General features: G+C 41.2%; 3 protein-coding genes across 17 annotated transcripts in view; 2 read left to right on the top strand and 1 right to left on the bottom strand.

The window, feature by feature from the left end:
* The window catches only part of baz2ba (bromodomain adjacent to zinc finger domain, 2Ba), a 64,486-nt gene extending 49,239 nt beyond the window's left edge, over window positions 1-15,247 (top strand). For 2 of the 14 annotated variants that reach the window (XM_063881138.1, XM_063881141.1), the window contains 23 exons: window positions 6-67; window positions 342-407; window positions 1,068-1,133; window positions 1,407-1,451; window positions 1,790-1,816; window positions 3,681-3,746; window positions 4,185-4,325; window positions 4,884-5,138; window positions 5,528-5,751; window positions 6,173-6,247; window positions 6,329-6,560; window positions 6,966-7,028; window positions 7,623-7,767; window positions 8,093-8,895; window positions 9,207-9,459; window positions 9,708-9,863; window positions 10,080-10,240; window positions 10,786-11,018; window positions 11,660-11,795; window positions 11,884-12,030; window positions 12,484-12,785; window positions 13,518-13,661; window positions 13,802-15,247. In XM_063881138.1, coding sequence (XP_063737208.1) covers window positions 6-67; window positions 342-407; window positions 1,068-1,133; window positions 1,407-1,451; window positions 1,790-1,816; window positions 3,681-3,746; window positions 4,185-4,325; window positions 4,884-5,138; window positions 5,528-5,751; window positions 6,173-6,247; window positions 6,329-6,560; window positions 6,966-7,028; window positions 7,623-7,767; window positions 8,093-8,895; window positions 9,207-9,459; window positions 9,708-9,863; window positions 10,080-10,240; window positions 10,786-11,018; window positions 11,660-11,795; window positions 11,884-12,030; window positions 12,484-12,785; window positions 13,518-13,661; window positions 13,802-13,958 — 3,959 coding nt within the window. In that variant the 3' untranslated portion in view covers window positions 13,959-15,247. Of the gene's footprint in view, window positions 1-5; window positions 68-341; window positions 408-1,067; window positions 1,134-1,406; window positions 1,452-1,789; window positions 1,823-3,680; window positions 3,747-4,184; window positions 4,326-4,883; window positions 5,139-5,527; window positions 5,752-6,172; window positions 6,248-6,328; window positions 6,561-6,965; window positions 7,029-7,622; window positions 7,768-8,092; window positions 8,896-9,206; window positions 9,460-9,707; window positions 9,864-10,079; window positions 10,241-10,785; window positions 11,124-11,659; window positions 11,796-11,883; window positions 12,031-12,483; window positions 12,786-13,517; window positions 13,662-13,801 lie in introns of all 14 variants that reach the window. The other 12 variants (XM_063881135.1, XM_063881128.1, XM_063881133.1 and 9 more) reach the window with 8 other exon arrangements.
* A 1,156-nt stretch (window positions 15,248-16,403) lies between these two features.
* On the top strand, window positions 16,404-26,037 carry wdsub1 (WD repeat, sterile alpha motif and U-box domain containing 1). 2 transcript variants are annotated; one of them, XM_063881785.1, is made up of 12 exons: window positions 16,404-17,781; window positions 18,169-18,356; window positions 18,823-18,909; window positions 19,563-19,656; window positions 20,819-20,852; window positions 20,970-21,010; window positions 22,199-22,305; window positions 22,414-22,431; window positions 22,715-22,741; window positions 23,113-23,292; window positions 24,773-24,907; window positions 25,069-26,037. In XM_063881785.1, the coding sequence occupies exons 1-12, from the start codon at window positions 17,348-17,350 to the stop codon at window positions 25,218-25,220; spliced, it is 1,497 nt and encodes a 498-aa protein (XP_063737855.1). In that variant the 5' UTR covers window positions 16,404-17,347; the 3' UTR covers window positions 25,221-26,037. The 2 variants fall into 2 exon arrangements, with proteins under 2 accessions (XP_063737855.1, XP_063737856.1); XM_063881786.1 differs by lacking the exon at window positions 22,414-22,431.
* The window catches only part of LOC134863325 (protein TANC1-like), a 33,730-nt gene continuing 30,881 nt past the window's right edge, over window positions 25,092-27,940 (bottom strand). Inside the window, exon 29 of the mRNA XM_063881787.1 lies at window positions 25,092-27,925. Coding sequence (XP_063737857.1) covers window positions 26,581-27,925 — 1,345 coding nt within the window. The 3' untranslated portion in view covers window positions 25,092-26,580. The remainder of the gene's footprint in view (window positions 27,926-27,940) is intronic.

Raw genomic sequence — 27,940 nt, 5'->3', positions numbered from 1 at the left:
TGTAGCTATCATGGCCGCAGAGGAGAGGAGGAAGCAGAAGGAGCAGATCAAGATCCTCAAGCAGCAGGTGGGTTTGCTTTACGTGTGTGCTGACAAATCTTTTTCCTCCCTTTCTCCTTATCTAAGTGCCCTAGTCTCCGTGTGCACCGCAGGAAATGCTGAATGGTTATTTTGTGATGCTTCAAAGCTTGCTTTTAAATTATTACTTCTCATACTGAACTTATTGTTGTGTCTTTGGTATAGAGTGGTTGGCTAGTGATTTTATTAAAGGATGTTTTCCAATGTTTAAAATATTAAGAGATTATGTTTTTATTTTTTGTTGTTGTTGTTTTTTTTTACAGGAAAAGATCAAGCGCATTCAGCAAATTCGGATGGAGAAGGAAATCAGAGCGCAGCACATTTTGGAGGTACAGAATGTGATCCAACAGCACCTCTGATTAAGCAGAACATTCCTGGATAGCTTCAGCCCCTCAGTCTATAGTGTTTTAATCTTCCTAAAGCTCATTACTGAACAGCAGCATGCATTGGAGGGAACTGCGTCTTCTTAGGCATAATTCCACATGGAACTAATGCTAAATTGGTCTTGGTTGACGGCTGTTGAATATTAAAATGGCTGTTGCTGCCTCTTCAGACCTTATTTAAATTGGACAGAAAAGTCTTTTTTTCTTCAGACAACAGTTACAGTTTAGCATAAGTGGGTCGAGAAAAAAAAAAAATGCTGTTTTCCACACACACAAACACGCATGCAATGGTGCATCCACACACACATGCAGGCACACAATTATACTGTAGGAGCTTCAAAGTGTTTTAGCAGGACTAAATCAATTTTGAGTTGACACGGTTGACAAGCCACTCTTAACAGGAGGCTTCAACATTTTCACAATTAGGTGTTAAAGAGATACATTATTCATTCGCTGTGTTTTACAAATTTGACTGGCATTCAGGAGCATAAAATCTGCTCAAAGCAGAAATCTGCAAACTATCAGTTAAAGTGCAGCAAAGCCCTCACCTAAAACTGATTGATATATGTCATTTCTGAGATCCTTGACCTTAATCTTTATTCATAGGCCAAACGGAGAAAGAAGGAAGAAGTTGCCACTGCCAAAATAATGGAAGCTGAAAAGCGTATAAAGGTAGGTTTATATGTTCAATAAATCCCTTGAAACAGATTTAAAATCACAGTCAGGATAAGATTCTTACATAAGCAAGGCAAGGACTCTTTTTAATCAAAATAACATTAATCAGATCATATGCAGCACCATGTGGGCCCTTTTTCCACTTCAGAGCAGCTGGCCGTACACTTAGAGCAGCCCTTTGAAATTCCATCAGTCCGTAGTGATTTTCCTGATATTGGCACAATGGAAGCCTATTGATTTTTCCCTCATCTTCTCTTTCTTGCCTTCAAGGAGAAAGAGTTGAGGAGACAGCAGGCGGAGATTCTCAAACACCAGGTAGGAATTCACTCCAACTTGCTCTGCCTCTTAAAGATAATAGTTACTGCGGAATAAAACCGTTTACCTCAGACTTTACTTGAATAGGAATTTGACCTGTGTGTGTGTGAGTGTGAGTGTGAGTGTGTGTGTGAGTGAGTGTGTGTGTGTGTGTGTGTGTGTATTTGTGCATCTATGTGCATTTAAATACAAGGCATGTGTGAATATATATAAATGTGCTTAATTACAGAACATCTGTTGAATGAAAGTCTTCAGTATTTTCTCTTTATTGAACGCCATGCTTTTTGGTATTGGATTTTATTTCTGTTCCATAATATTTTGCCAACTCTCTCTGCCAGGAGTTGGAGAGGCATAGACTAGATATGGTATGGGTATGTTTATTTTTGTACATCTAACACCTGCATCGTGTAACTGGTTGTGTTATGGTTGTCATAGCAATGCATTAAGTGTAGCACTGGCTGCTGTCATACTACATTCTTCTGCATGGCTTTCCAGCAAAACCAACAAAAGAGAAAAAGAGTCAGTATGCTGCCTCCATCTGCTCGTCCTGAGGGACAACTGACCCTGTCACGGTGGCCAGGCAGCTTCTGTCCCCCTCCCCCATCCTCCCCCCTTCTACTCAGAATGCATTGCAAAGACTGCTAGCCAATCCATACTCACTGTTTCAAAGTGCTCTCGAGGAGTTTCCATCCATCACATACATAGTCTAACTGTTGTATTGGAGTAGCCTGTGTTACCCATGAGTGCTTGACGATTTCGGCCCAGACATTGAGCCTGTGTCTGTTTGTCCGTGCATCTGTTCTGCAGTCCACAGAGTGCTGGACTTTAACCCGCCCCATCCCAGCCTCTCTGTCATTCACTGTTCCTGTACTCTGCACAAAGAATGAAAAAAGCTACTGAGAATCATTTTGTCCTTATGGTGGAGATACTTCCAGGAAGATCCCCCTCACCCACTTTGGTGAGGGTTCAGAACAACCATTGCTTAGAAAACGGGCCCGATTGAATGTAGGAAACAATATAATTAATTCCACCACATGGACAAATATGGTTCTGTGTAGCATTTTATTTTGGCCTGGCTGTCCTGCTTGTAGCCCTTCTCACTCATACACAGTCACAGCTGAATCTAAATGTCTGCCTATCTGTTTCACTGTGGACTAAGAGCCGATTGTTGCATTAACCCCCTGTACCTTCACTCCGAGCAAACTGAGATACATAACATAATCCTGGTACTTACAGTTGTCTCATGCAGATATCATAATATCCCTCAACATTGTCAATGTTTTAACCAATTGGAGCTAGAAGCTAGAAAAAGCAGAATGCCACAGGCTCCGTGTCCTTTTTGAAGTTTTACATTTGTAGATAAATCAAACCAATAAGGACACAGAACTGTTGAAGCAGAGTGTTTGGCATCTAGCCTTTTTTGTTTATCACAATGACTAAACAATCCTAACACAAAGCCCATTTTAGTCACTATGTGCTGGAAATGTCCTTGGCAAGCCCTAATAGTGGCAATTGTGTCTTTCTGGTGGATCACAGAGGGAATGACAGCCTGATACGGTGTAGCGGGAAACCTAAAGAGATCAAATAAAATGATAGTCAGTCACTGGTGATTCTTGTGCCCTTTTGCAGTAGACTGTGTATCATGCACCAAAGAACAACATAGACGTCTCATCCTCAGCAGTTGCACACTGTGCTAATACTCACGCTGCCAAAAACACTGAAGTGGAGCTGCTCTGATTGTGGCTAGTCTTAACCAACCAACCCTAAATGTCGTCCACTGACCAAATATTGTGAGGATGATATGTCAATAAAACATTTTCATTGGCTCATGTAATAGAATTTGTTATTTTGATCATGCCAAAGTGGCATGTCAGATGACGTCTGGCAATCAGCATTTTGCTGCTTTTGTTGTGTCAGCTTTAGTTTAGAGGCGCCGCCACCGACTCCAGCTGCTTCTCTTTTTTGAGCCTGTCATCACATCTACTTTGTATCGCATCTTTGTGTTGCTTTTTTGGTTGTCATCGTATTACTGTACTCTTCACTTGTGCTTCGACCATACATGTGAAAGTGCATACATGTGAAGCATCGTTTTGTGTTTGTTCCAGTATGGTACCTCTATTGAATTTTGTGAAACACAATTTTACATCAATGCATACTAAATTTAGTCGACCTTGAGTGCTGTATGTGCAATGTGTGCTTGTTAATGTGCCTGTGTTTTTGCCACTCTAGGAGAGGGAGAGGAGGAGGCAACATGTAATGCTGATGAAGGCTGTTGAGGCTCGCAAGAAAGCAGAGGTAGCCCATATGCACACAAATAAATGCAGACATACGCTCACACAGTCCACTCCATACAAAGAGCCTAAGTCATTATTCCCTGGATAGATTCCCGCTTTCTCTCCTTTTTGTGGGTCTCTTTTGCTCCATTCATTTTTTTTCTACACACTTACCAAGTCAAAAGATTCTGGCCCTCAAGCACTTTTCTTTTGAATGCACAGCAGCATTAGGCTGAATTCTAATACTGCTCAGCAAAGTCAAGTAAACCTTCTTGTCTGTTTTCGCACTCACACACACACACACACACACACACACACACACACACACACACACACACACACACACACACACACACACACACACACACACACACACACACACACACACACACACACACACAAATAATTGCATATGCACACTTTGCTTCCTTAATGCTTTCCTGAATTTTGGACTCTCCAGGAGCGTGAGCGCTTGCGGCAGGAGAAAAGGGATGAGAAGCGCTTGAACAAAGAGCGTAAACTGGAGCAACGGAGGCTGGAGCTGGAGATAGCGAGAGAACTGAAGAAGCCAAATGAAGATATGTGTCTGTCTGATCATAAGGTAGGTAGTTGAGATCATCCGGTCAGTGCTTTAGTGTGAGTGGATTGCCCAAAAAAAGAACAGGAACCAAAACATTTTAGTCCATACACACTTTGATGTACTGTACAGTGTCATTTTCTCTCTTTTAAGTGCTGTTTAACACATTTAACAGCACTTAAAAGAGGCAGAGAGGCTGAAACATTCACAAAACTATTATTATTATTATTATTATTATTATTATTATTATTATTATTATTGTTATTATTATTATAGAATGTTAAACATTTGTTGAGGGTCAGTACTTACGATAAGACCACATAGTAGTGGGCATTTTTATCTGTGGACGTGTGTGCCCCCAAGTGGTAAAAGGAGAGTACTGCATAATGTAGAAAATAAGCAGCCGTCGCTTTAAATTGGAACGCACAATCTTGATAACAGTTAACAGATGTGACAGCTTTTCTCCCATTTTCCCAAAGCTGTCAAATTCATATTTTTCTCAAGTCCGAATTAGATTACATGTCTTTCTCCCACAGTCATCAATGCAACAACAATCTCTACTTTACCCTCTTTTCTCTGCAGCCTCTCCCTGAGTTCTCCCGGATTCCTGGACTCATCCTGCCAGGACGTGCCGTGTCGGACTGCCTGATGCTGATGCAGTTCCTGCGGGGCTTCGGGAAGGTTTTGGGGCTTGATTTGAATTTGGACGTGCCGACCCTAGGCATGCTACAGGAGGGCTTGCTCAATGTAGGGGACAGCATGGGTCAGGTTCAAGACCTTGTGGTCAAACTGCTCTCTCTGGCGGTCTGTGATCCTGGTTTACCACCAGGACAAAGGGTGAGCACGTTTGAAGTTCATTAAGTCATCTATTGTACTTGTGTCTTATTTTAAACATGTGGAGACATCTTGAGAATTACACCAGAGATGAACAAAGGCACTTATCTACAGCATCATAATACATTTAGTTTATACACATTGTGTTGTATTATATGCCACATGTGTGATAAATGTAGTAAATATGTGCTTTTGCTTTGATAGGGCTGCATATTTTGTGCCCATAAAAATACAGACATTAAATGAACTTAAAGTCATCAAATGTCGTCTTTTTATCAGGACATTTAAACATAAGACAGGTTTTTGCTGTACAGTGGTAACAAAACAATAAAATAAAAGAGCATCGAGAAAGAGTTCATAAACTTGTTTTTCGACTTCTCCTTCTCTATCAGACAAAAACCATGCTCGGGGACCACCTGACCAACGTTGGCATCAACAGGGATAATGTTTCTGAGGTGCTACAGATGTACATGGGAGCCCATTGTGCCAACACAGAGCTGGCCCCTCTGGCCCTCAGTCTGAAGACCAAGGCCTTCCAGGCCCACACGCCTTCCCAGAAGGCCTCCATCCTGGGTTTCCTGGCCAACGAGCTGGCCTGCAGCCGAGCCGTCATCAGGTAGGAGAAACATCTGAAATCTATTGTTGTATCGTTATCTGCAATACTTTCTCTACCTCTAGATATACATCATTTAAAACACGTGTATATGAATTTGCCCTTCTCTGTGTGTGCCTTTATATTGCTTAACATTCAAGTTGTTTATGAGTCCATAATGGTGTGTTTTATTGATGCAGTGAGAAGCAGTAATTTGCACTGCAGTCCCTTTTTTTGCAAAGAAATTATGCAAGAATTATATTTCTGATCCTGGGTACCAGCTTTTTAAACCATTATCTATGTCTGTAGATAGTAACGAGCCTCACAGAGCTATTTTATTTAGCTTAAAATACTGTATTTAATATTAATTTTGAGTGTACGTAAACCACAAACATACATACTGTAACAACAATGCTAACAGAGAGGATTGTGTTTTCCCTTCCAGTGAGATTGACAAGAACCTGGACCAGATGGCAAACATGAGGAAGGACAAGATCATTATGGAGGGAAAACTAAAGAAGTGCGTTTTCTTTAATCCTAAATCAAAACATGCTTTGATTCTCTCTACACTGTCACTCCTAACCTGTGTGTGTTTATGCAGGTTGAGGACCATTTATGCCAAACGTACTGGGAGGAGGGAGGCCAGTATGGGCGTGGAAGAGAACCAGTCTATCGGCACTCCATCCTCTGCCACCAAACGCAAGAGGAAACTGGCCGGGGACAGTGACGATGATGATGACGATGATGAGGACAGTGATGACCAGGCAGAGGATGAGGAGGATGAGGAGGAGGAAGAAATGAAGAAGGTCAAAAAAGTAGAGACCTATGATGAGGTACAAAAATAAAAACGTTTATTTATCTAGGGGTGTCACAATATACCGGTATTGGTGATAACCATGATATTTGATCATTATTGATATTGAATGATGCAACACCTCTTACTTTATTTCTGTTTTCTTCACTCGATCCATGCAAACAATTGGGTAATTCATTTGCTAAAAAAAGAGACATTACGCACAATAAACCAAGTTAAAAATGAGATTTGTTCTATAAGCAATATTATTATTATTTTCATTTTTCAATACATTTTAATTTTCTACATGTATCACAATAATATTGTAAATGATTTTGGCCATGAAATTGTGTAGTGAAAATGTGAGTGGTGACAGCCGTATATCTATAGATTAATTATTGCTCATTGCTCTCAGTCATTTACTGAATGTGTTTCCTCCTGTCAGGATGAAGTTGAACAAGCCACCAGTCTGGACGAGCTGGAGAAGCAGATAGAGAAATTAGCTAAGGTATGAGTCTCTTCATAATGACCAAGTGCTGTGACTAAGTTAACAATCATTAACATAAATTAATGAGCCATCAGAAAATGAATGCATGGTTGGCTTAAACTGACAATGTGTGATTAAAAATGGGACGCACAATGAGATTAAAAAACACTCTCTTGGGGATCCAACTATGAAGAGATAAACCACAAAATCATGGGGGTTACTGGTGTTTATTATTTCCTACCACTGTACACGGTTATGCCGGACTTTACTGTATGTTGCCATGGTGACATGTTTCTTTTTTAATAACAATTGAGTGGAATAACTAAGTAGGTAACACCTCCTACACTCCAGATAATATATCAGATTATGAGGTAAGCAGCAACCTCGAAATCCTTTATTATGCTGTGTGAGTAAACAGCCATGTGTTTTGTATGTTTTATGTTATATGTACACTGACATTGAAGGCTCTAATAAAATACCTCATTAGCATAGCATATAAGGCTCAATATATCACTGATGGCATCAGGACATGAGATAGCATACGTTTGTTTCCCTGACACTGTTTAGATTAAAATAATGCATATAAATCACAGAGTATGTTTTGTATTGTTGCAGCAACATCATCAGACCAGGAGAAAGCTGTTTGAAATATCACATTCTCTGCGCTCCATGATGTACGGCCAGGACCGATATCGCCGCCGGTACTGGGTACTTCCCCACTGTGGGGGGGTCTTCATTGAAGCTATGGAGAGTGGAGAAGGTAGTTACAGAGCAACACACACTCCGTTTGATTTATTATTATGTTGAAATGTTGCTTATTTGATACACAATAAAAAATCATGAAAATGTACATTGCAGAGAGCCGTGAGAGGAATGAAGAAATGAAGTTTAATCCATCTGCTGTTTTTGGCTGTAGAAAAAATATGCAGAAGATGTCTTACTTTATCTTCATTCTCTAGGACTTATATGAGATTGCATTTGTAAACTTTAATTATCAAACACAACTCTTCCAAAAGCAAGCGAACAGAATAATCAGTCCTCAGTTGTGGTCGCAGCTACATTAACACTCCCTCATTTCCCTGCAGCTCCAGAGGAAGTAGAGGACGAGCGACAGAAGAAGAGGAGAGTGGCAGAGGACGTCAAGGTCAAAGAGGAACCTCAGGAGATAGAGTTGCAGAAGGAGAAACCTGCAAACATCGATGGGCAGAGCACTCGAACGCAAGGCTTGGAGCTGGAGAAGGAAGAGGAAAAGGAGCATGAGGGGAAGAAACACTCCCCGGCCCTCTTCTACCAGCAGCCAGGCTGTGTAACCAAACTGTGCACATTCCGGGACGTCAACGAGGACGTTGGCGAGGAAGCTGTGATGGCTGAGGACAAAGACAGTCCCCATGTGGGGCAAAACGGCAGCCCCGCGGGCACTCCTGTTGCTACAAGCACAGTAACATCATCCTCCCCCACTCACAATACCTCTGAGCAGACAGTAGCATCAACCCCCTCCATGGTGACCACTAATGACACTACCAACATCCCTCCCCCAGCCTCAACCTCACTATCTGCCCCACGTGAAAGCCCAGAAAACACTCCTCCGACCTCGTCCCCCACTCCATCTCCGTACCTCTCATTCCAAGCCAATGACCAGCTCCTCAGAGTCCTGACGGAGAGGAGCGGACACTGGTTCAGTCTGCTCCCTCGCAACCCCTGCGACGTCACCTCCATCACTACACCTCCAGGAGCTCCCCGTGTGTCTCCTCTGGCGTCCTCCACCCCGGCCGTGCCCAGATCCCCACCTAAGTCCCCCGCACTGCCACTTACCCCTTCCGCTGCCTCAGCCTCCGCCAGCCCACACCACCCAGCTGGCCTCCTCAACTACCCGCTATCCGCCCTGCAGGTGAGGCTGCTCGACAAATCACTGAAACATTAACTTTGATTTAGTGTATTATGTCAACACATTTCACATAACTGTATTAGGTTAGTTGAAAGCAATAATATTAACTTTAAATATAAAATGATTGGTTCAACTTCATACTATTGCCATCAACTAACCTAAAACAATGATTTAGAACCTGTTGACATAACAGGTTTGATTTAAGTCAATGTTTAATTTATTCAGTGTAGTTGTGTTCTGTACAGTTATTTCTGCCATGCACTACCTTTTCCTCCACCTCCCTCACACTTTTGTTTTTCTTCTTCTCCCCCCAGGTGAAGTCCGGTGCTTCATTGCTAGGAGTGTCTTTCGGAAGCTGGCCCTGTGGCATGATTAGTCCCAGCCTGCCTCTGTGCAGCAGCCCCAATCCCCTGCTGGGTCACTCCCTGGAGGGCAACACAACAGCAAGTATCTCCAGCAAGAGTGAATCTCCTTTACCGTGCGCTGAGAAAACCTCATCCATGCCCTCCCCTGCCCTGGAGATGCCCAAATCCTTGGACCACGCCACAGCTCGGCCTATTCCAGAGGGTGAGTGACCAAATAGCATCAATGGAAATAAAGTTGAGGCCGTAATCAACACCCTATTATGAAAATAATTCACCTACCTGAAAAAAACTCCCTTGCCTGAATAATCCAAGATAATTGGATTAGGGAACGTTCTGCTCTGCTGTACGCAATCTCATTTGGGTATAACACAGCTGAGTGAAGCACCTTTTAACAGTGATGTATGTTCAGTGTCTTGTGTTTTGACTGCCTGTTTGTGCTCGTTGTTTCAGAGCTGCTGACAGGGTGGTGGCGGGTGTCTGACATCTTTCAGATGAGAGCTTTAGTTGGTGCTCTCCACAGCCGAGGCATGAGAGAGAAGGGCCTCCTGAGGCAAATGCAGAAATACACAGAGATCATCCCCCAGGTCTGCACCAAACACAGAGACGGTAAGTGCCTAAAACACTTCTCCTAAGCAGATAATCACTGTATACACAATATATTAAGAGGATAGATACAGTTTTGTAGCGATAGAGTGCCCTCTATGATCCCTGAATCCACTGCAAACACTGTATTATTTATGACCCATCTTCATTGCTAGTGTGTTTACCTGCATCGTTAAGTGTGTTTATTCATGGCTGATATCTCTCATGTCGTCCATCTAGTGGCCATGATCGAGCTGCATGAGCTGGAGGAGAGCCAGGTCAGCGTGGAGTCTGTGCGGGGCTGGTGTGTGGAGGAGCAGGCCATGGAGATGGACATCGCCGTGCTGCAGCAGGTGGAGGAGCTGGAGAGGAAGGTCACCGCAGCTAGCCTACAGGTCAAGGTAAGACACTATCACAACCCTACACACGTTGTTAGCGTGTAAGAAATATTTCTTAACTTGTGGAGTGGGGGCCATATTTTCTCATACAATGGTTTGTATAACATCTTACTGTTTTGTTGGTTCCCCTTCCCTGTCAAGAAACTTGTGAAGTTGACACTTTATTTTTAAAAGGAACTTCTGTCTACACAAGAAACAACTTGATGAGGTTTAAGAGAAGATTGTGGTTTGGGTTAAAATAGCTATGGGGGCATTGCTATTTATATTATATAATATTTCTGATAATAGATCCCTCTAAGTAATACACACAGCCCCTTTAGGTACAGATGTAACAAATAAATAGATTCTGGTTTCACACGGGACATGAACAGTGGTCCCCTGAGTAAAAGTCTGGTGTTTAACGACTCGCCCATCCATTTCCTAGTTCACAATTTCGTTGATAACACACAGATTGATTTAATTAAATTACAGAGCTTCACTTTTTTAGGTATAGCTACACACAGCATGTTCAGAGACTAAAAGATTTAACTGCTGATGTCCTTTTCCAGGGCTGGACGTTTCCGGAGCCTCAATCTGAGCGAGAGGACCTGGTGTATTACGAGCACAAGCCCCCCACCAAGACCATTCCAGCGTCAGCGCAAGCAGGAGACAAGGACTCCAAGGACTCCAAAGAGCATCCGGAGGAGCGGGGGGAGAAGGGCGGGGTGATGCGTCACCTGGACAACCCATTGGACATAGCAGTGACACGTCTGGCTGATCTGGAGCGCAACATCGAGAGAAGGTACCTGAGGAGCCCCTTAGGTACCACCATTCAGATCAGGCTGGATAATGTGGGTACGGTCACTGTCCCTGCTCCCGCCCCATCCACTAGTGCTGACAGGGAAGGGTAGGTCATATCTCCAACCAAAGCTCCCCACTCTCCCATTGAGAACCCTTTCCTCTCTGTGTGCTTTATGTTTCCCATACTACTAAAACAGTGAGGGTCTTTGCTGCTTTCACAGCAGATTTTTGTGGTGTGGCTTGTTGCATTTTTGTTCATTTCTTTGGTCTTGTGCAGTTTCCTGAGTGGGGTGGGGGACTCCACTCAGCTTCATTTGACTGTATAGGCATCTTTTACTGGTTTACCCGCTTGTTTTTGTTCTGCAGTCATTTGCATGGTGTTCTGCATCAGTACAGTAAACACTCGCACAGGTTTTCACTCTTTCTGCATGAACTTCCCCTTCACATAACAAACTTGGTGTGTAACTCAGCGCCCTTCACCCCAAAATCCTCACACCTCTCTCTGCACAGCTGGAGCTCTTTATGGTCTGCTGTCTTGTTGGCGGCTGGTTCTACTGATACAGTTTACAGCTTTCCGTTTACATATTCACCTATTGGTGTGAATATTCTGGTTTCTCATCATTGCTCATCCTCTTCTCTTAGTGGTGAAGAGGAGGTGGCCCATGGCATGAAGGTTTGGAGGAAGGCTCTGACTGAAGTGCGCAGTGCTGCACAGCTGGCCATGTGCATCCAGCAGCTGCAGAAGTCCATAGCCTGGGAGAGGTCAATTATGAAAGTGGTGAGCAGCATATTTTCAAACCATTAATCTAGAGTAGCTATTATTCTCGTTGCTTTTTTTAATGGATGCCTTTGTTTTGCTTTGTTAGTACTGCCAGATTTGCAGGAAGGGGGATAACGAGGATCTCCTCCTGCTGTGTGACGGCTGTGACAAAGGCTGTCACACTTACTGTCACAAACCTAAAATCACCACTATCCCAGAGGGAGACTGGTACTGCCCGTCCTGCATATCTAAGGTATCAGAGCGTTTCGTAGTGTCGTCTTTCTTCATCCTGTATAGAGAGAATCCTACTAATTATGCATGTGTTCCTTTCGATGCCCACCTCTAATTAAAACCTAAATACTTGCATCCATACAATAGACAGCAATTTCCAATGTTGGTATTTGACAACAATTTCTTGGTCAAATAATGTTTTTTTTGTTGGGCTGTACATGCTTTTATTTTAAGTATACATAGAGAGGTGAGAGGACAGAAGAGAGTAAACAATAGATAATTTTAAGCATAACAAAATGATTTATGGAGATGTGTTTGGGGTAAAACTAAATGATATAGGTAGTGTAAGATGTGACAGGTTAAACTAATACTTTAAAAAAGACGAGTTGACAGTTGATTATTGGTTTAAGTTGACACTATTCGATTAGTTTAAATTGTACCAGACCTCATAGGATGCATTGTTTACTTTACACAGGCTAGTGGTCCAGTTCCCAAAAACAAAAAAACTCCAAACAAAGCAGTAACATCCAGCGGAGGAGGAGGTAAGAAAGGTGGAGAGGGGAAGAAGAACGGGAAGCAGACAGGTGGCGGGGAACCAACGGAGGAAGATCCGGCAAGCGCCAGCAGCACGCCCAAGAAGGGAGCAAAAGACACCAGCAGGAAGAGGAAAACAGAGGAGAGCTCACCTGCTCCGCCAGCAACCAATCAGGAGACCCCTGTGTGTGTGAAGAGAGCCAAGACAGCCAGAGACAACAACAGGGACCTGGGTCTGTGCAGGTACTTGCTCACGGCCTGTTTCTGCTTCTTAAATCGCAATCCTATAAACACTTTCACAGTCACTGCCATCTACTGTTGGGCTGTATCAAATTGTATTTTTCCATAAAAAAAGGATTATGTGGTTCATCCCTAAAATAAATGGTCTGGTTGAACAAATCAAATTATGCCTTTTTTTACCTAGATTAAAAGTTCAGAAGTGCTATTATTTCAGCACAAAGTAAGATTTAAGCCTAGTTTTTCAATGTTTTCCTAGTGTTGGTTTGTAAGCTTATAAAAACAAACAGTACTGCAAATGAAAACTTCAAACCGCCTTTAAATAAATGTTGGTCCACACGTCCAGTTGTCATTAAGACTCAATTGAGTGTCTACTTAATGAATATCAAATGAATATTTAGCTCTGCTTTTAATCTATACCAACTCTTTGGGGACATATCTGGCTCTTAAACTGTGAAATGCTTCGCCTAATTAATAACCAATTAACGGGATTTCTTTTTATTAACAATAAATCGGGCGCCATAAAATCAAACCAATTGAAAGACTATATTAATGTCAGTGATGAGGGGAACAGCTGAATAATAATGTGCTGTTGCTTAAGCAACATTATTAGTAAACATATTGATAATAGGAGCTTTGAAGGAAGAAGAAACTTCCCGGGAACGACAGCTTACATGTGAAACGCACGGTGTTTTCTGTGTTTAACCTTATGGGTGTTTATTTGTGTGTGTTCTACAGAGTGCTCCTTGCTGAGTTGGAACGGCATCAGGATGCATGGCCTTTTCTCACACCCGTCAACCAGAAATCAGTCCCTGGATATAGGAAGGTCATCAAGAAGCCGATGGACTTCTCCACCATACGTGAGAAGCTTGTGAGCAGCCAGTAAGTCCCCCTCCATTTGTTATTTTTCTAGGAAAAGCTTCAGGGTGTTTAAAGTGTAAAAGTATAGCACTAGTTATATGTTTAATACACCACAGTATTTGTATATGTAGTATATGTCTCACTTTTTTTATTTATTTCAGGTATCAAAACTTGGAGACTTTCATCATTGATGTCAACTTGGTCTACGATAACTGCGAAAAATTCAATGAAGACAATTCAGAAATTGGTCGAGCTGGTCACAACATGAGGAAGTTCTTTGAGAAGCGATGGACTGAGCTTCTGAAACAAACAAACTAAACGTCTGTTCAGATTCCCCCGATAAACCCATTAAACTCTTCATTTCGGAGCACCAGGTTTTACTTTTATTTTTATTTTCTGATGAAGAATGTGGCTTTGCAGGATGGAAGAACACGTCAAATTCTTAATAAGGAACCATGGTGTGCTTAAGAGAGATGACACCTTGAAAAACTAAATGTCATGTTATGAGGTGTGCTGGATTTTATTACAACAGGGATAAGAGCCCCAAAGAGTCCCAGAGAAACGGGGTGTTGTAGTGCAATACCATTCCCTGTCTCAGAACACTGCACTGAATTAATCCTCAACTGTCACTGATGTGTCGGCGCTAGAATACTTTCCACTACTTGTAAATAGTCTTTTGTTATTTAATCGTATTATAGTGAATGTATTTAATTTTGTAATAATTATTTATGAATCAAGGTCCACTTCATTTTCTATGAAAAGGAAGAATCAGCTGAACTGCTTCGAATTGAAAAAAGGAATGTGTCTTTGTGTTTTAATTTTTCTCCCAAATATCAAACAAAGCCAAGAAAAAAAAAAAACCTGTTTACACTGTTCAGTGCTTTGGAGCGACAGAGGACTGCATTCATTTGTTCAGACTGTAAAACTGCATTTATTCACAGGAACAGCAGAGGAACAGTTAGACAATGGTGATTCATGTGTATATACTGTTTATTAATGTCAATATTATGTCTTGTTTGGAACGATGTGTAAAAATTGTTTAAGAATATTAAGATATTGTTTATGCCTTAGAATGATTGTAGCATTCTATTTTAGTGAACGTGATGAAAACATTATCATAAATATTGTTTGTACAGTATATACATATCCTCTGCAAACACTGTGGTATCCTTAATCTTGGTAGTGCCTACCCTTCCAACAGGGGCATGTAGGGGATGTTATTGTTTTAGTTTTCATTCTTATGACAACGTTATTTTTTATTTGGTTTTTAATCCAACAAGGCCTCCAGAGTTGGACAGTGATACAGAAATCATTCCTCACCATAGCAGAAAAAAAGGAAACACAAGCATTCAGTTATGCTTCCATGATGCATTTCCTCGTAATCTGCCACAATACAGAGGACCTACGGCCATTTGTAACCACTGTGTTGAACCTTGCTGTGTGTTGTGGCCTGATGGAGGCAGCTAGATTTTTTTGTACCCAAGTCAAGAGTACTTGAAGTTACTTTATTTAAATATTGTGGAATAAAAGTATCATTCTTTTGTAGGAGCTTTATTTTTCACTAGTGTGTGGCACGGACCTATTAAAAGGATGTTTTTCAACGTAAATGACTTCAACTTGTTTTATTCAACTCCATTCTACAGAACTGTTTGTTTTAAGTGTTGGATGTGTGGATAAATCCTTTTTGTTCTCTAAAATTAGAACTCATGTATGCACTTCATTTTAATAATAGCATTTTAATAGCATTTTCATTTTGTAGTTCAAGATAGCGCTTACTAACATCTTTATTATTTTTTGGGTTAGTTTAATTTATGGCAAAGCATCATAATTAAAAAACAATAAAGCCTATGTGTTGTCTGTAGATTTCTGTCTGTCTTTACCTGAGAAGTAAATATAAACTAAATAGGGCTTAAAAATATAATATGTAAATATCCTTTACACCTCCCTGCTTTTCCCAATCACACATGTAGATTATCACATGAGTGTAGGTCAAAAATACAAAAGCATGCAATGGACAAAAAAGGGCACAACTAATAATATGTTATACAGTAGTGTAAATGTCCCCTCTTATCTCATCTTAAACTATTATTATTATTATTATTATTATAAAGTAATTAGTAGTTATAGCTGTCAGATAAATAAAGTGGAGAAAAGGTCTAAGTATAAGGAAGCAGAACATAAAATTACTCAATTAAATGTCAGAATTGTGCTTATGCAGTTCTTGAGTAAATGTAACCTGCAGAGGTGGGAAGTAACTAAGTACATTTATTACTGTACTTAGTTACAATTTTGAGATACTTGTACTTTACTTGACTACTTTCATTTTATGCTACTTTGTACTTCTACCCCACTACAATTCAGAGGTAAATCATGTACTTTTAATCCACTTCATTTATTTAGCATCAATAATAATAATCAAAATATATTATTCTGACATGGGTCAATCTGCAAAACGATTACTTGTATTTCAAGTATACTTTGATACCAATACTTGTGTACTTTTACTTGAGTAACCTTTTGATTGCACAATTTTTAATTGAGGTAGTATTCCTACACTCTGGTACTTGTACTTTACTTAAGAACAAGATCTGATTACTTCTTCCACCTCTGCATAGTTACTACCCCCCATGCAGTCTTGATTTCAGAGCTTTAAGAGACATGGGATGACGTAGCCAGCTTTACGTAACGGTCAGCTGTTCAATGCGGAAGTAAACATCATTCAGCTGAACGGACACGGAGGAAGCTTCACGGCTGCAGGTAGACGTAGCTAGCACTACAACAACATTTTATATTATTTATACCGCCCTAGTCTGCTTCTTGGACTGTTAGTTGTCATGGTTTGATATTGCCGCTTGTGAATAATGGCCTATGACTCAATAACATTTGGTAGAAAGTTAGCATAAGGCTTTAGCTACAGTCTCCACAGACTCAGCACCTGAGGCTTCACTGCTGCTTTCCTGATGGTGTTTCTCTGTCTGACAGTAGGAGGATGGTGTGACAGCTCAAAACGTGTTCATTTTACACATCCAAAACAAACCTATAAAAACAGTATTAAACCTGGTTATTGTCTGCAATTAAACTTCAATGAGCCATTTAAATTAAGGAACTGCTGTGCATATGAGACGTTTATACAGGAGTATTTCCATTTGCTACTTTATATTTCAACTCTACTTCATTTATCTGACTAGTATAGGAAGTAGTTACTTTTAATCATACAAAATGAAATCATCAAATAAAATACTATCTATTAAAGAGCAACATTGAAGTGATTACACACTAGTGTGTCTACTTTAGTAATTTAGTGAAGTCAATGAATGTGTGTCTGCTGTGTCAATGTCTTACTTTGTCCTCTTCTAACTTGCTATTGTATTATTTTACTATCAACCTCAGATAACCAATTTCACTTATGTTAAGGGCACAGTTCTAGACTTATCTTAAATGTTTAGTTAATAGACCTAGGCTTTCACAGGGATGTGGTCTCAGCTATGTGAAATACTCAACATACATTAGCAGAGCTTTTAGAAATGAAGTAACAATTATTTTCTTGTTTTTGAAATGTGATTTATCATTAAATAATACACCTCACAGTTTCTGAAAGCCCATGGTGATCCTGTTTCGTACAAACAGTTCAAAACCCAAAGTATTGAAAAACCAATGGTATATCATTTTAGATTAATTTAGATTAGTTTTTCCTTATTATACATATTATGCGTTTTTCATTCTCCCCAGGACCGGCTCTCCAAATGACGTCGCTCATTTGCACTTTACAAGACCATCGAGACGATGTCAACTGGTGTGCCTTCTCTGGGAAACTGTTCGCCACGTGTTCTGGGGACAAAGCTCTCCGTTTATACAACACCCACGATTTCTCAGAGCTTCCCTTCTCACCACTGACGGGACATGGATACAGCGTCCACTGCTGCTGCTTCAGCAGCTGCGGACAGTTCCTTGCCTCATGTTCTACTGATGCCACCACCATGGTTTGGTCCACGAGCACGGGCGAGATCGAGGCTATCCTTGAGCATCCTGGCCGTAGTCCTGTGAGGATCTGCGCTCTCTCTCCTGACTCTGCACACCTGGTTTCTGGTGCATCGGATGGCACCTTGGCTCTGTGGGATTTCCCTTCCAAACAGCTGCTGAGGTATATTTCTAATCTTAGACTTTTAGTAGAGCTGTAACACTTAGTCAGTTTTTTTTTGAAAAGGACTATTGATTCTTCAGGTTTGAAGTAGAGGGTTGTTTTTCAGATTCTTCTAGGTCACTTTGGTTTGACATTTTACAAACTAAATCATTCATCAATTCATTTGAAACAAATCAGATTCAATGATAATGAAGACAATTTTCGTAATTGCTGAACTTTTCATACGGAAGATACGGCATGGTAGACCTCAAGTAGCTTAAGCCTCAGTGCAAAGAGCTCTCGTCACACAGCTGTTTGCAGTTGAATAACAGAATATGTGTGCTTTCCAAACAGCATGCAGTTCCATATGTGATTTTACTTGTTATTGCTGTTTGTTGTGTTATGAAGGACCGGAGCAGTGAGTGACACGACGATGGTGGCCTGCTCCTTCAGCCCCTGCAGTCAAGTGTTCATGACGGGCTCCACTTACGGAGACCTGCGTCTGTGGGACCTGGACATGAACCAGCTCCATGCAGAGAAAAATGCCCACGACCTGGGGGTCACCTGCTGCACCTTCGCTCCCAGCATCCTCAGTGGTGAGAAAGTAACTGATTAATAACAACAAAACTGGAATTTTGTTTGATCAATTCTCTTTTTCACATAAACTTAACCCAGCAAGAATTCCTCAATCTGATTATAGAAAAAACTAATACAGGGACAAGATATTTTACAGTTCAGCAGTACAACTTCTCATCAAATATGAGAGCCACAGTAATAAATCATTACCATTTAACTTTGATCAATACTTGAAAATAAATGAATATGAATAACTTCAAATTAATGCAAGTATTATTGTTATTAAGAAGAATAAGGGTCATCTGTACATGCAGTTTATTATACATATCTGTTAACATATATTCTAACCTCACTATATCTCTCATGAGCAGTCTTATTCACCATAGGGAACAATCCAATCAAAGTACAGTCAACAATTGAGTACAGTCTGTGATTTGTTTGGTTTGGCGCGATGTTTGTTTTTATTGTCTGTTTTTGTCATTTCAGATGGTCATTTTGTGCAGTTTTGTCTGGCTTCCTGTGGGCAAGACAGTCACCTGAAGATCTGGGCAGTTAACAAGTCCGGCTCAGGAGGTAGAGTGACATAACTTCACATATCCTTACACACCAGGAGGATCTCCTTAGCTCACATGATCGTTCCCGCCGTAATTACAGAGTCCAATCGTTATCAGCTTAGATAGCTGACATTGGTTTTCTACATACAATGTTCCTGTGTTGCAAACAAGGTATATAGTTAAAAAGTGCCGCCATAAAAGGCAGGATTTGACTGTTATGTTGTCAGACAGAAGAGTGTGAGGCTAAATATAGATCTGTGCAGTTCAACAACATGTCCTCGTATTAAAGCCCTCAGAGGAAATAACAATTGTTCGTGAAATGGCTTTGTAATATAACAGCATCCGTATTACAAGACAATCATATTATTTCAATAGCTGCGAGTACAAGCTTTTTTCTGCAGTTAGCAAAGCTCTTTAGTGCTTTTATATGACCACAAATTAAGCATATAACAGTTTCTCAATTTTCTGCGCTCCTGTTGTATTTTCTTTTTATATCTGACCAATGTTTCCTTTTTCCACTGTATCATTTTGTGTGTGTGTGTGGGGGGGGGGGGGGGGGGGGGGGGGGACAGTCTTCATATGATATAATAGTTACCTCTTATATCGCTTACTGGTCGGGGGGATATCTGACTCAGTTGTGTGTAACTACAGTTGTCCCCCCCCCCCTTGTAGGCTATAAGATGCAGCTCCTGCACACATTGACGGGCCAGTCGGCTCCAGTCCTCTGCTGTGCGTACTCTTCAGATGGACAGCTGCTGGTGTCTGGGTACGATCTTAAGGAATATTCTAGAAAGCGTTTTGGTGACTTCATATGTTTACATACTCCATACATTAATGATTAACCATTTCTCAAATCTTGAGCTTTTTGTTTTTAAGTAACTAAGTATACTCAAGTACTGAACTTAAGTACAATTTTGAGGTACTGGTACTTTACTTGAGTATTTCCATTTTATGTTACTTTGTACTTCTATTTCAATTCAGAGTAAAATAATTGTACTTTTACTCCACTACATTTGTGTAGTACCTTTAGTTTTTTTACAGTTATCAATTGATAATTATTAGATGATAAACAATATAATCAACACTTAAATAGGACTTTAGATACAGCTGGATTCAATTCACAAGCAACCCAGCAGTATATTAAGTAATTCAAAAAAGTTCCACCTTTACCAGCTTTGATAAACACATACTGTAAATACATCAATAGTTATAAACAAAACATGTTGTATAGATTTGATTGTGAAATTGACCAATCTGTATAATTAGTACGTTAGTAACATTTTGATTAAAGGACTTTTACTTGTAACAGAGTATTCCTTCACTCTGGTACTTCTACTTTTACTTAAGTACAAGCACTCAGTACTTCTCCCACCTCTGTCTGTCTTTGCCACTGCAGATATTATCACAAAATATTATTCTCTCTCTTTCTTCTCTCTGATGACCACAATGAGGTGAAAGTATCAAATACATTTTCAACCATTGGAGGCCAAGAATGTTAGATAAAACATAAAACCATTTATGGTAACTTTGAGAAACTGTCAGCAGCAGAGTAAATTAAACACACGTTGTATTTGATGGGCCTTATACAGATACATATACATATTTCTAACTGTGGTAATAGTGCGCCATATGCTGAATATATATTTCACTTTACTCTCTTGATGTTGTGTAGATCACTGTCCATGTCTTGATCCATTTAGGATCAAGAGATTGATGTAAAATATTGATTTTGTGCATGGATCTGTAAGTAGGCCACCAACGGTATCAACGTTTAGAGTGCAGTACTACAAAGGAAACACTGGGGGGAGACATGGGTTGCTTTATCCTCATGGAGGGAATGTGTCTCTGAACCTGCAGTACCAGAAGGTGTATAATTGTTTTTTTCAAATATTGCTCACATAGTTATAATATTATCTGTTTTCTTTCAGCTCTGTGGACAAAACTGTTGCAATCTATGATGCTGTAAGTAACTCTCCTTTTTAGATTTATTTATTTTATGGTAATAGGTGTTTCCAACTGCAGCTATTTACTGCTCTGTTTATAACCTTTTTGCACTACACTTACTCTATCTGATTGCAGAAAAATGCAGTTTTGCTCTACGCACTGAACCAGCACGAGAGGTAAATACTTACTTACATGAATGTGGTAAAAGAAAATTGTGTGGATTGTCTTAATTATATTCTCTTTCACTAGTACCAACTAACTCTTGTGTTTACATACAAACACAAATCTCTGGATAAGAAAATCCACTGCAAGATGCTTTGAAAGGCTTTCCTGGAATAATTTAGTTTTCTAAATAACTAGACGAATATAATACTGTCAGATATGAGTTGTTCAGCTTTATGAACATGAGCCGTACATTTTAGATTTTGACGACTCATTTACAACTAGATCTTCCTTTTTAGGGAAAGAAAACCTAAAATATAATGACCCAGTTTGATCAAAAAACATGCATTTAGCATTTTGAGTAATAGGTAAAACTGCTGTCCCTGTGCCTCTCACTACCCTCACACATCCACATCCACAACCACATACATATAAGCCAGCTGAATGATCACACTTACAAGCTATTTAAGTCCAGACAGCCACCTGTGATTGAAAGGCAGAACGCTCTCTTCCTTTCAGTGGGACAAATGAAAGTCATTTTGGAAAAATCTCTTAACTGAAGTGGAAGTAGATGAGGCAAGTTGAGAGAAAGGGGATAAATGGCAAAAAAGAAGCACATCATATCATGACAAGGTTTGACAAGATGCCTTCAGGAAACTCATTTCACTTTAGACATAGTGGTAATAAAACAGTGCCAGAGTATGCCTTTCTCTAAATTCTTAAATCGCATTGATTGAAGTAAAGTCACTTTTGAGAATTAACATTTCTGAGCAATTCAGCTAAGTTTTCAGGGAGATTGTCCTCATCACCGTTGCTTTGACTTTCTTGAATCCGTGGAAATGTCTTTTTAATTTTTATTCAGATGTTTTAGTTTTAGGTTTAATTTGACGGGGAGCCTTTGGTGTGCCATCACTCGATTGACACTCTGATGGCAAGCTTTTGCATAGAGCTGCTTCACTGTCTGATTCACAGAATCACTTTTGAAAGTTTCTTCTTGCAACTTTCATTTAAACTTCGTTTCTCCAAGTTGTACATTTCCCATTACTTGTCTTTTAATTGAATATAAGGAATAAGGTGTTCGATATTCCATATTTGACTAAACATTTTTTGGGCTTTTAGTCATTTTTCTGTAACATATAGAGGAAATTACACCTTATTGCACGCAGACCCATCATACAGGTGATGACTTTCCTCTGCTGCAGGTACGTGACGGCATGCTGCTTCTCCCCAACGTCACCACTCATTGCTACAGGCTCTATGGATAAGACTGTAAACATCTGGAGGCTGGAGGACGGATGCAGTGACCTTGGTGGGAAGAACACACACATGACTCATTAGAGTAATATCTATGTACATTAGATTTGTCTTTCAACTGATTTTTCTGTCTGTCCCCTTGAAATATGTGTCCATTGGAAAGGCGGGAAGTCATTGCCTGGTAAGATTTATTGAAACAAAAAATGTTCTTTACACATTTGAAAGAAAGGGAGAGAGCTGCTTTTACCTGGAAACATGTACAGATGAGTTCAATCTTTTGCAGAGTTTCTAGTAGCTTTGGAGAAGTCATGTGGTAAATTGGTTTCATCTTGTGGTGAAGGACACAGGTGTTGTGTGCCAGAGCGCTCTCTTCTTCCTAATCACTATTCAGTCTCAGGTTTGCTGAATGATTACATGTTATGCTCATGTTTACAGTGACTTACTCCTTTCTTTTTGTGTTTTAGAGCAGTCTGCTCTGCCATCAAGTGAAGGTAAGAAGGAAGACAATATTCCTTTATATTGTATCAACTACAGGTGCCTGGAATCTGTAAAAGTCACTAAATGAGGCAACACTTGTGTATTATGCGCACAAAAACTAAAATAATTTGCTCATGATATGGAATGGTCATGTATAGCTAGTAGGTGCGATTCTGTGTGCAGTGTTTAACCTCATCGTCTGTCAATGACAAAGTCGATGAAACCTCCAGACAATTATTTGTATCTTTACAAAAGCCCCAAGCCACCTAATCAATAATTACTCATCAGGATTCCAGGATAGTGTTGCCTGGAGAATATTGTCAATTTTACAAAAGATGCTGCAGCCCACAAGGACTGAGCGTCTCTCTTTGACTCACTCTCTCAGGGAGAACCTCAGCGGGCCGATCCAGACTGCTGGTCAGCGATTGGGCGGAGGGGGATGTGTCAGCATGGCTGGTGGAGGAAGGCCTCGAGGGATTGGTGGACCGATTCATGGCCAACAACATCGATGGGACAGAGCTGCTCAGTCTCACCAAGGAAACACTGGCGTCAGAGCTGCACATAGGTGAGGAGGGGGATCATCACACACAGCTGGAGCAATACTTCCTCAGCCCCTCGTGCTGTCACAGTCCTAATGCTCACTTATGTCCGAATGTGAGGATATAAACCTAGTCTTAAGGGTATTACACGCCTGGTCTTCTGTGAGCATGAACATGGATGTGTGCGGATTAGTATTTTTGTACCTATTTATACGGATAAAAGGCAGCTCATTAAATTAAATTAAGGGTGGAGGACTGAGTGAATGTTGATGGGGTTTTAGTCAGCAAGATTACATAATATTAGACTGCACAGCAAAAGTATTCAGCTTTGGGGCTTCAGCAGTCCTGACTTTAATCTGGAGCACTTCTTCAGTTACATGTCAGTTACTGTGTTTTCCATAAGGTATAAAGTGGGTTTAAACCTAATATGAATAGGCCTACTTTCCAAGTGTGTCTGACATGAAGGAATCTTTGTTAGTCAGACCTTTTAAGGTATTTTAATGGCCTTCTTTTTCCTGTAAGATATGCAACCACAAGTCGAAGTGTTATGTTGTTGATGTCAGTCTACCAGTTGGGTCGGTATTCGTCATTTATTTGTCAGCAAATGTTTGTTGTATTTCAATGGCATCATTTCCATCCCACGGTGCCTGTCAATCACTGCTCAGTTAAACAACTCCAGTGCTCTGACAGCTGGTAAAAGAACAGCATCGTGTTTTATTTAAGAAGGAGAAAAATCAATGAATGTGTTTCCTCCTAAAGGGGAACAATTACAACATGAAACACAGTGTACCAATAGGGTAATCAGGGAGGACTTTGTGTTCATCTGTAATAATCATGTTATTCATTTTTAAAGAAGAAAAAAAAGCCACTCATTTCAACACGTTTTTTCAAAAGTATTCAGAAGTGAAATGCACTCGAGTGCCTGCTTAGATTTTAACTTTGATATGGACAGACACTCAGTAGACAAGATGATCTGCTCCCACCATGTTCTCTCTCACCCACGCTCACATTTGCCATCCAAGAGTGAAGTGTTAAATGCAGGAATAATAAATGCTCAAAACGTTGATATTGATATAAGTGTATATATTAGTGAGTAGGTCAGTTCAGCTTGTTCTTCTCGAGGCTTCAGAGATTTCTATTTTAATGAGAGGACACAAAGTCTTGATCGGTCTGTTTTCACTTCTGGCACGTTTCCTTATTCTATTATTGTGTGTGTGTGTGTGTGTGTGTGTGTGTGTGTGTGTGTGTGTGTGTGTGTGTGTGTGTGTGTGTGTGTGTGTGTGTGTGTGTGTGTGTGTGTGTGTGTGTGTGTGTGTGTGTGTGTGTGTGTGTGTGTGTGTGTGTGTGTGTGTGTGTGTGTGTGTGTGTGTGTGTGTGTGTGTGTGTGTGTGTGTGTGTGTGTGTGTGTGTGTGTGTGTGTGTGTGTGTGTGTGTGTGTGTGTGTGTGTGTGTGTGTGTGTGTGTGTGTGTGTGTGTGTGTGTGTGTGTGTGTGTGTGTGTGTGTAGAGTCAGCAGGCCTGCGCAGTAAACTCCTGAGGAAGGTGGAGGGGCTGAAGAGTGATTCAGTGTGTTCAGGCATTCCCGATGAGTTCCTGTGTCCCATCACCAGAGAGCTGATGAGGGAACCAGTCATTGCTGCCGGTAAACGAAAATGTGACTCTTCCCATTAACACAATTTACAAATAATTACACACATATAAATTGGATTCAGTCCATTAGACTCCAACGTTTTCTGCTTCTTCAGCCTGAACAGATTTGCCTGTATTTCTAAGTGTAATTTTAGTGTGGACCTTTCTCAACAGATGGATACTCGTATGAAAGAGAGGCCATCGAAAGCTGGGTCAACACTAAGAACAGATCCAGCCCCATGACTAACCTCCCTCTCCTGACGACCCTGCTCACCCCTAATCACACCCTGAAAATGGCTATCGGCCGCTGGAAGACCAGCCACTAGCATCTGAAACACTCTGACCCACAGGACCCCAAATATTTTCCCCACAGCAGATAGGATCCAAGGCATTTCAGGAACAGGTGCATCAGATTCATTGTTTTTCATTCAAGGCATCAGCACTCTATCAGAGTTTCTTTGTTTGCATTCATTTATAAAGCCAACTGTGAGAAGAATCACATCGACAGGTCTAAATGTTGTTTGTGTTTGTTTTAATTGGCATAAAACCTAAAGTGAATACAGAGCAATATGAGAATCCGAGGGTAGCACTGCTTCTGGTCACCTGAGGAATGCAAGGTTATATAGTAACAAATCTTTATAGCTAGTTTGAGATCATTTTAGCTGGAAACGTTGGAGACAAAGTTGTTCAGGATTTACTTCCCTGTGCAAGCAAACATCCAACTCTGATGACATTATTGATGACAATTCTAAATTTAAAACGACCCAATTGAGATGAGTTAGGTTGTATTATATTTTTATCCTTCCATACACACTCTGAAGCTTTGGGACATTTTAGAAAATGGATTTATGGATTACACTGTGAAAAAAAGATGTAGAAATGAAGTCCTCCATTGATATTTTATTATACCACAATGATAATGTGGTAACATTCTGTCATCCATTGTCTGACTCAGAAAAGGCTATATGACAACTATGGACATACAGCAATGTACACAGTCTGTTAATATTTTCTATCCTTGACTGCTTGTGTAAACGCTCTCGCTCTTTGTTCAAATAAAGCAATTAACACTTAATATGAATATGTTCTCTGCTATGCAAAAATAAATTACATATGCTGTGAATATTGAAGCAATCAATTCAATATTAGATTATGACTAGTCGTACAGCTCATCTTTTATCAAATGTACCAAGAAAAAGAATCTCAAGCACACAAAGTAATTTCTTTTCAAGCCTGTAATGCTGACGGATAACCACTTACAGGGAAATATATAATCTGCAAATATAGTGTACACCGTACAAATATAAATGTTATTTAAAAGACACTTGACAATAGAAATGATCATACCCTGCAACTAATAGCATGAGGTTTTTTTTATATTCGTGCACAAAAGCTTTCTCTGACTTCTATATTTGTTATAATAAATGAAAAGTTAAGACAATATATTACTTTTTTTAAATCCCTACTTAAGGTATGTCTGGTTTTCTTGAATACACTAGTGTAGCTGTAGACATGTAAGCAGAAGCATATTAGCCTGAGTTGAACACTGGTTCTAGATTGTAAATGCAGTTCAGCAGCATAACTCTACAAAACAGGCTCAGGGAAGGGAGCGTCTCTGCAGGCTCCCTTGCTACCTCAAGTGGGACAAAGTTTGTTGAAAACTGCCTGTGCTTTGATAAAATAAATTCACACGTTGGACTCTATAAACGAGCGCTTGGGTTTGATGGGAGCCATATGCAGAGCCGGGTTATCTCTGGTTAGGCTCGCCTGTCTGTGCCTCCCATCGGGGAAGCGTAGCTGCGACGACGCGCTGACTCTGGACTCTCGCTGGAGGATCCGCTCTCCAAACTCCCGGCTCTGTTGCTCCTGGAATGAAGCGCGTTTGAACTCATTGTTCAACCCTTGAAACTCCATTACTGACATACTGAGACTGTCCATCCCTCCTCCCGGCCCCTGTCGGCTCAGGCCAGAGGTCTGCTGGCCTTGGACCCGTACTGATTTGTCCATTACTCCCATGAAGGGCCGGGGCTTCAGCTCGGGTTTGGTCTTGAAGCTACCGCTGCTCTTTAGGGGGCACGGGACGTCCACCACCTGCTGTCTGCCGCCGTCTGACAGGTTCCCACTGGAAGCCTGACTGGAGCTGGAACCCCTTGAGCCCGCCGTTCCTCCTCCTCCTCCGCCTCCCTCCCTCCTGACCTCCATACCAGACCCCAGGGCGAGAGCCAGGCCATCTAGAGCCACAGAGTGGGTAGACAGTCTGTCTGAGCCCCTGGAGAAGCTGGAGGAGCGGGGCTGGTACATATGGAGAGGCCCAGGTGGGGAGGAGCTGTTGGGAGACATGGGGTGATAGAGCTCAGTGGGGCTGTGTCCAGAGTGTTCATTGGCTAATCCATGGACGATGTCAATACCGAGCACGGGCGCCGGCCTCAGGGAAGAGGACATATGTCTGCCTGGCAGCGGACTGGAGGGGCCGCACAGAGAGAGAGGTCGTCCCCCAACCCTGCCCCCTGCCTGGAGAGAGTGGCAGTGGTGATGAGTCCTGCTGAGGCCCTGGCTCTGGGTCTGCCTGTTGAGCGCAGAAACAGGCTCGGGCAATTCCACAAACAGTTGGTTCTGCACGTATTCCTCTTGAGGGCAACATGGCGACTGATCTGATAAACCAAAGGCCACACCTCCAGGGAGAGTCCTGTTTGGAGCGTATGGATTCAGAGGCCAAAACTCAGGACTTTTTCCACACTGCAAGCTGGCCTCCTCATCATCGTCCTTGTCCTCCTCTTTCTCAGTATCAGTCTGCTCTGCAGGGACTTGCCTCTCAAGGCTTCCCTGTGAATAGACGTCTGCTTCCTCCTCTGGGGTTTGATGGTGGTGGGTGTGAGGGTCCCTGTTGTAACCCTGTGCCATGTTGTTGCTGGATGCCTTCTGATGATGTTTGCATTCCTCTTCTACCCGTACCAGCAGGCGCCTGATCTCCCGGTTGGACGGGGAGAGTCGTGCTGCTTCGTGGAGGTCTGCCAGCGCTGCAGCAAACTGCCTGGGGAGGACAGGG

The sequence above is a fragment of the Eleginops maclovinus genome, chromosome 4 (genome assembly GCF_036324505.1).
Source record: "Eleginops maclovinus isolate JMC-PN-2008 ecotype Puerto Natales chromosome 4, JC_Emac_rtc_rv5, whole genome shotgun sequence".
Taxonomy (NCBI): Eukaryota; Metazoa; Chordata; class Actinopteri; order Perciformes; family Eleginopidae; genus Eleginops; species Eleginops maclovinus.
Note: the sequence above shows the minus strand (reverse complement) of the source record. Positions and strands in the feature narration are given on the sequence as shown.

What these genes read in the sequence shown, in the direction of transcription:
- wdsub1 (XM_063881785.1), top strand. Translation starts at nt 17,348, where the DNA reads ATGCGTTTTTCATTCTCCCCAGGACCGGCTCTCCAAATGACGTCGCTC. An exon ending in CTGTTGCAATCTATGATGCT is followed by an intron (nt 20,853 to 20,969) that starts GTAAGTAACTCT and finishes ATCTGATTGCAG; the next exon opens with AAAAATGCAGTTTTGCTCTA. An exon ending in GGAACCAGTCATTGCTGCCG is followed by an intron (nt 24,908 to 25,068) that starts GTAAACGAAAAT and finishes CTTTCTCAACAG; the next exon opens with ATGGATACTCGTATGAAAGA.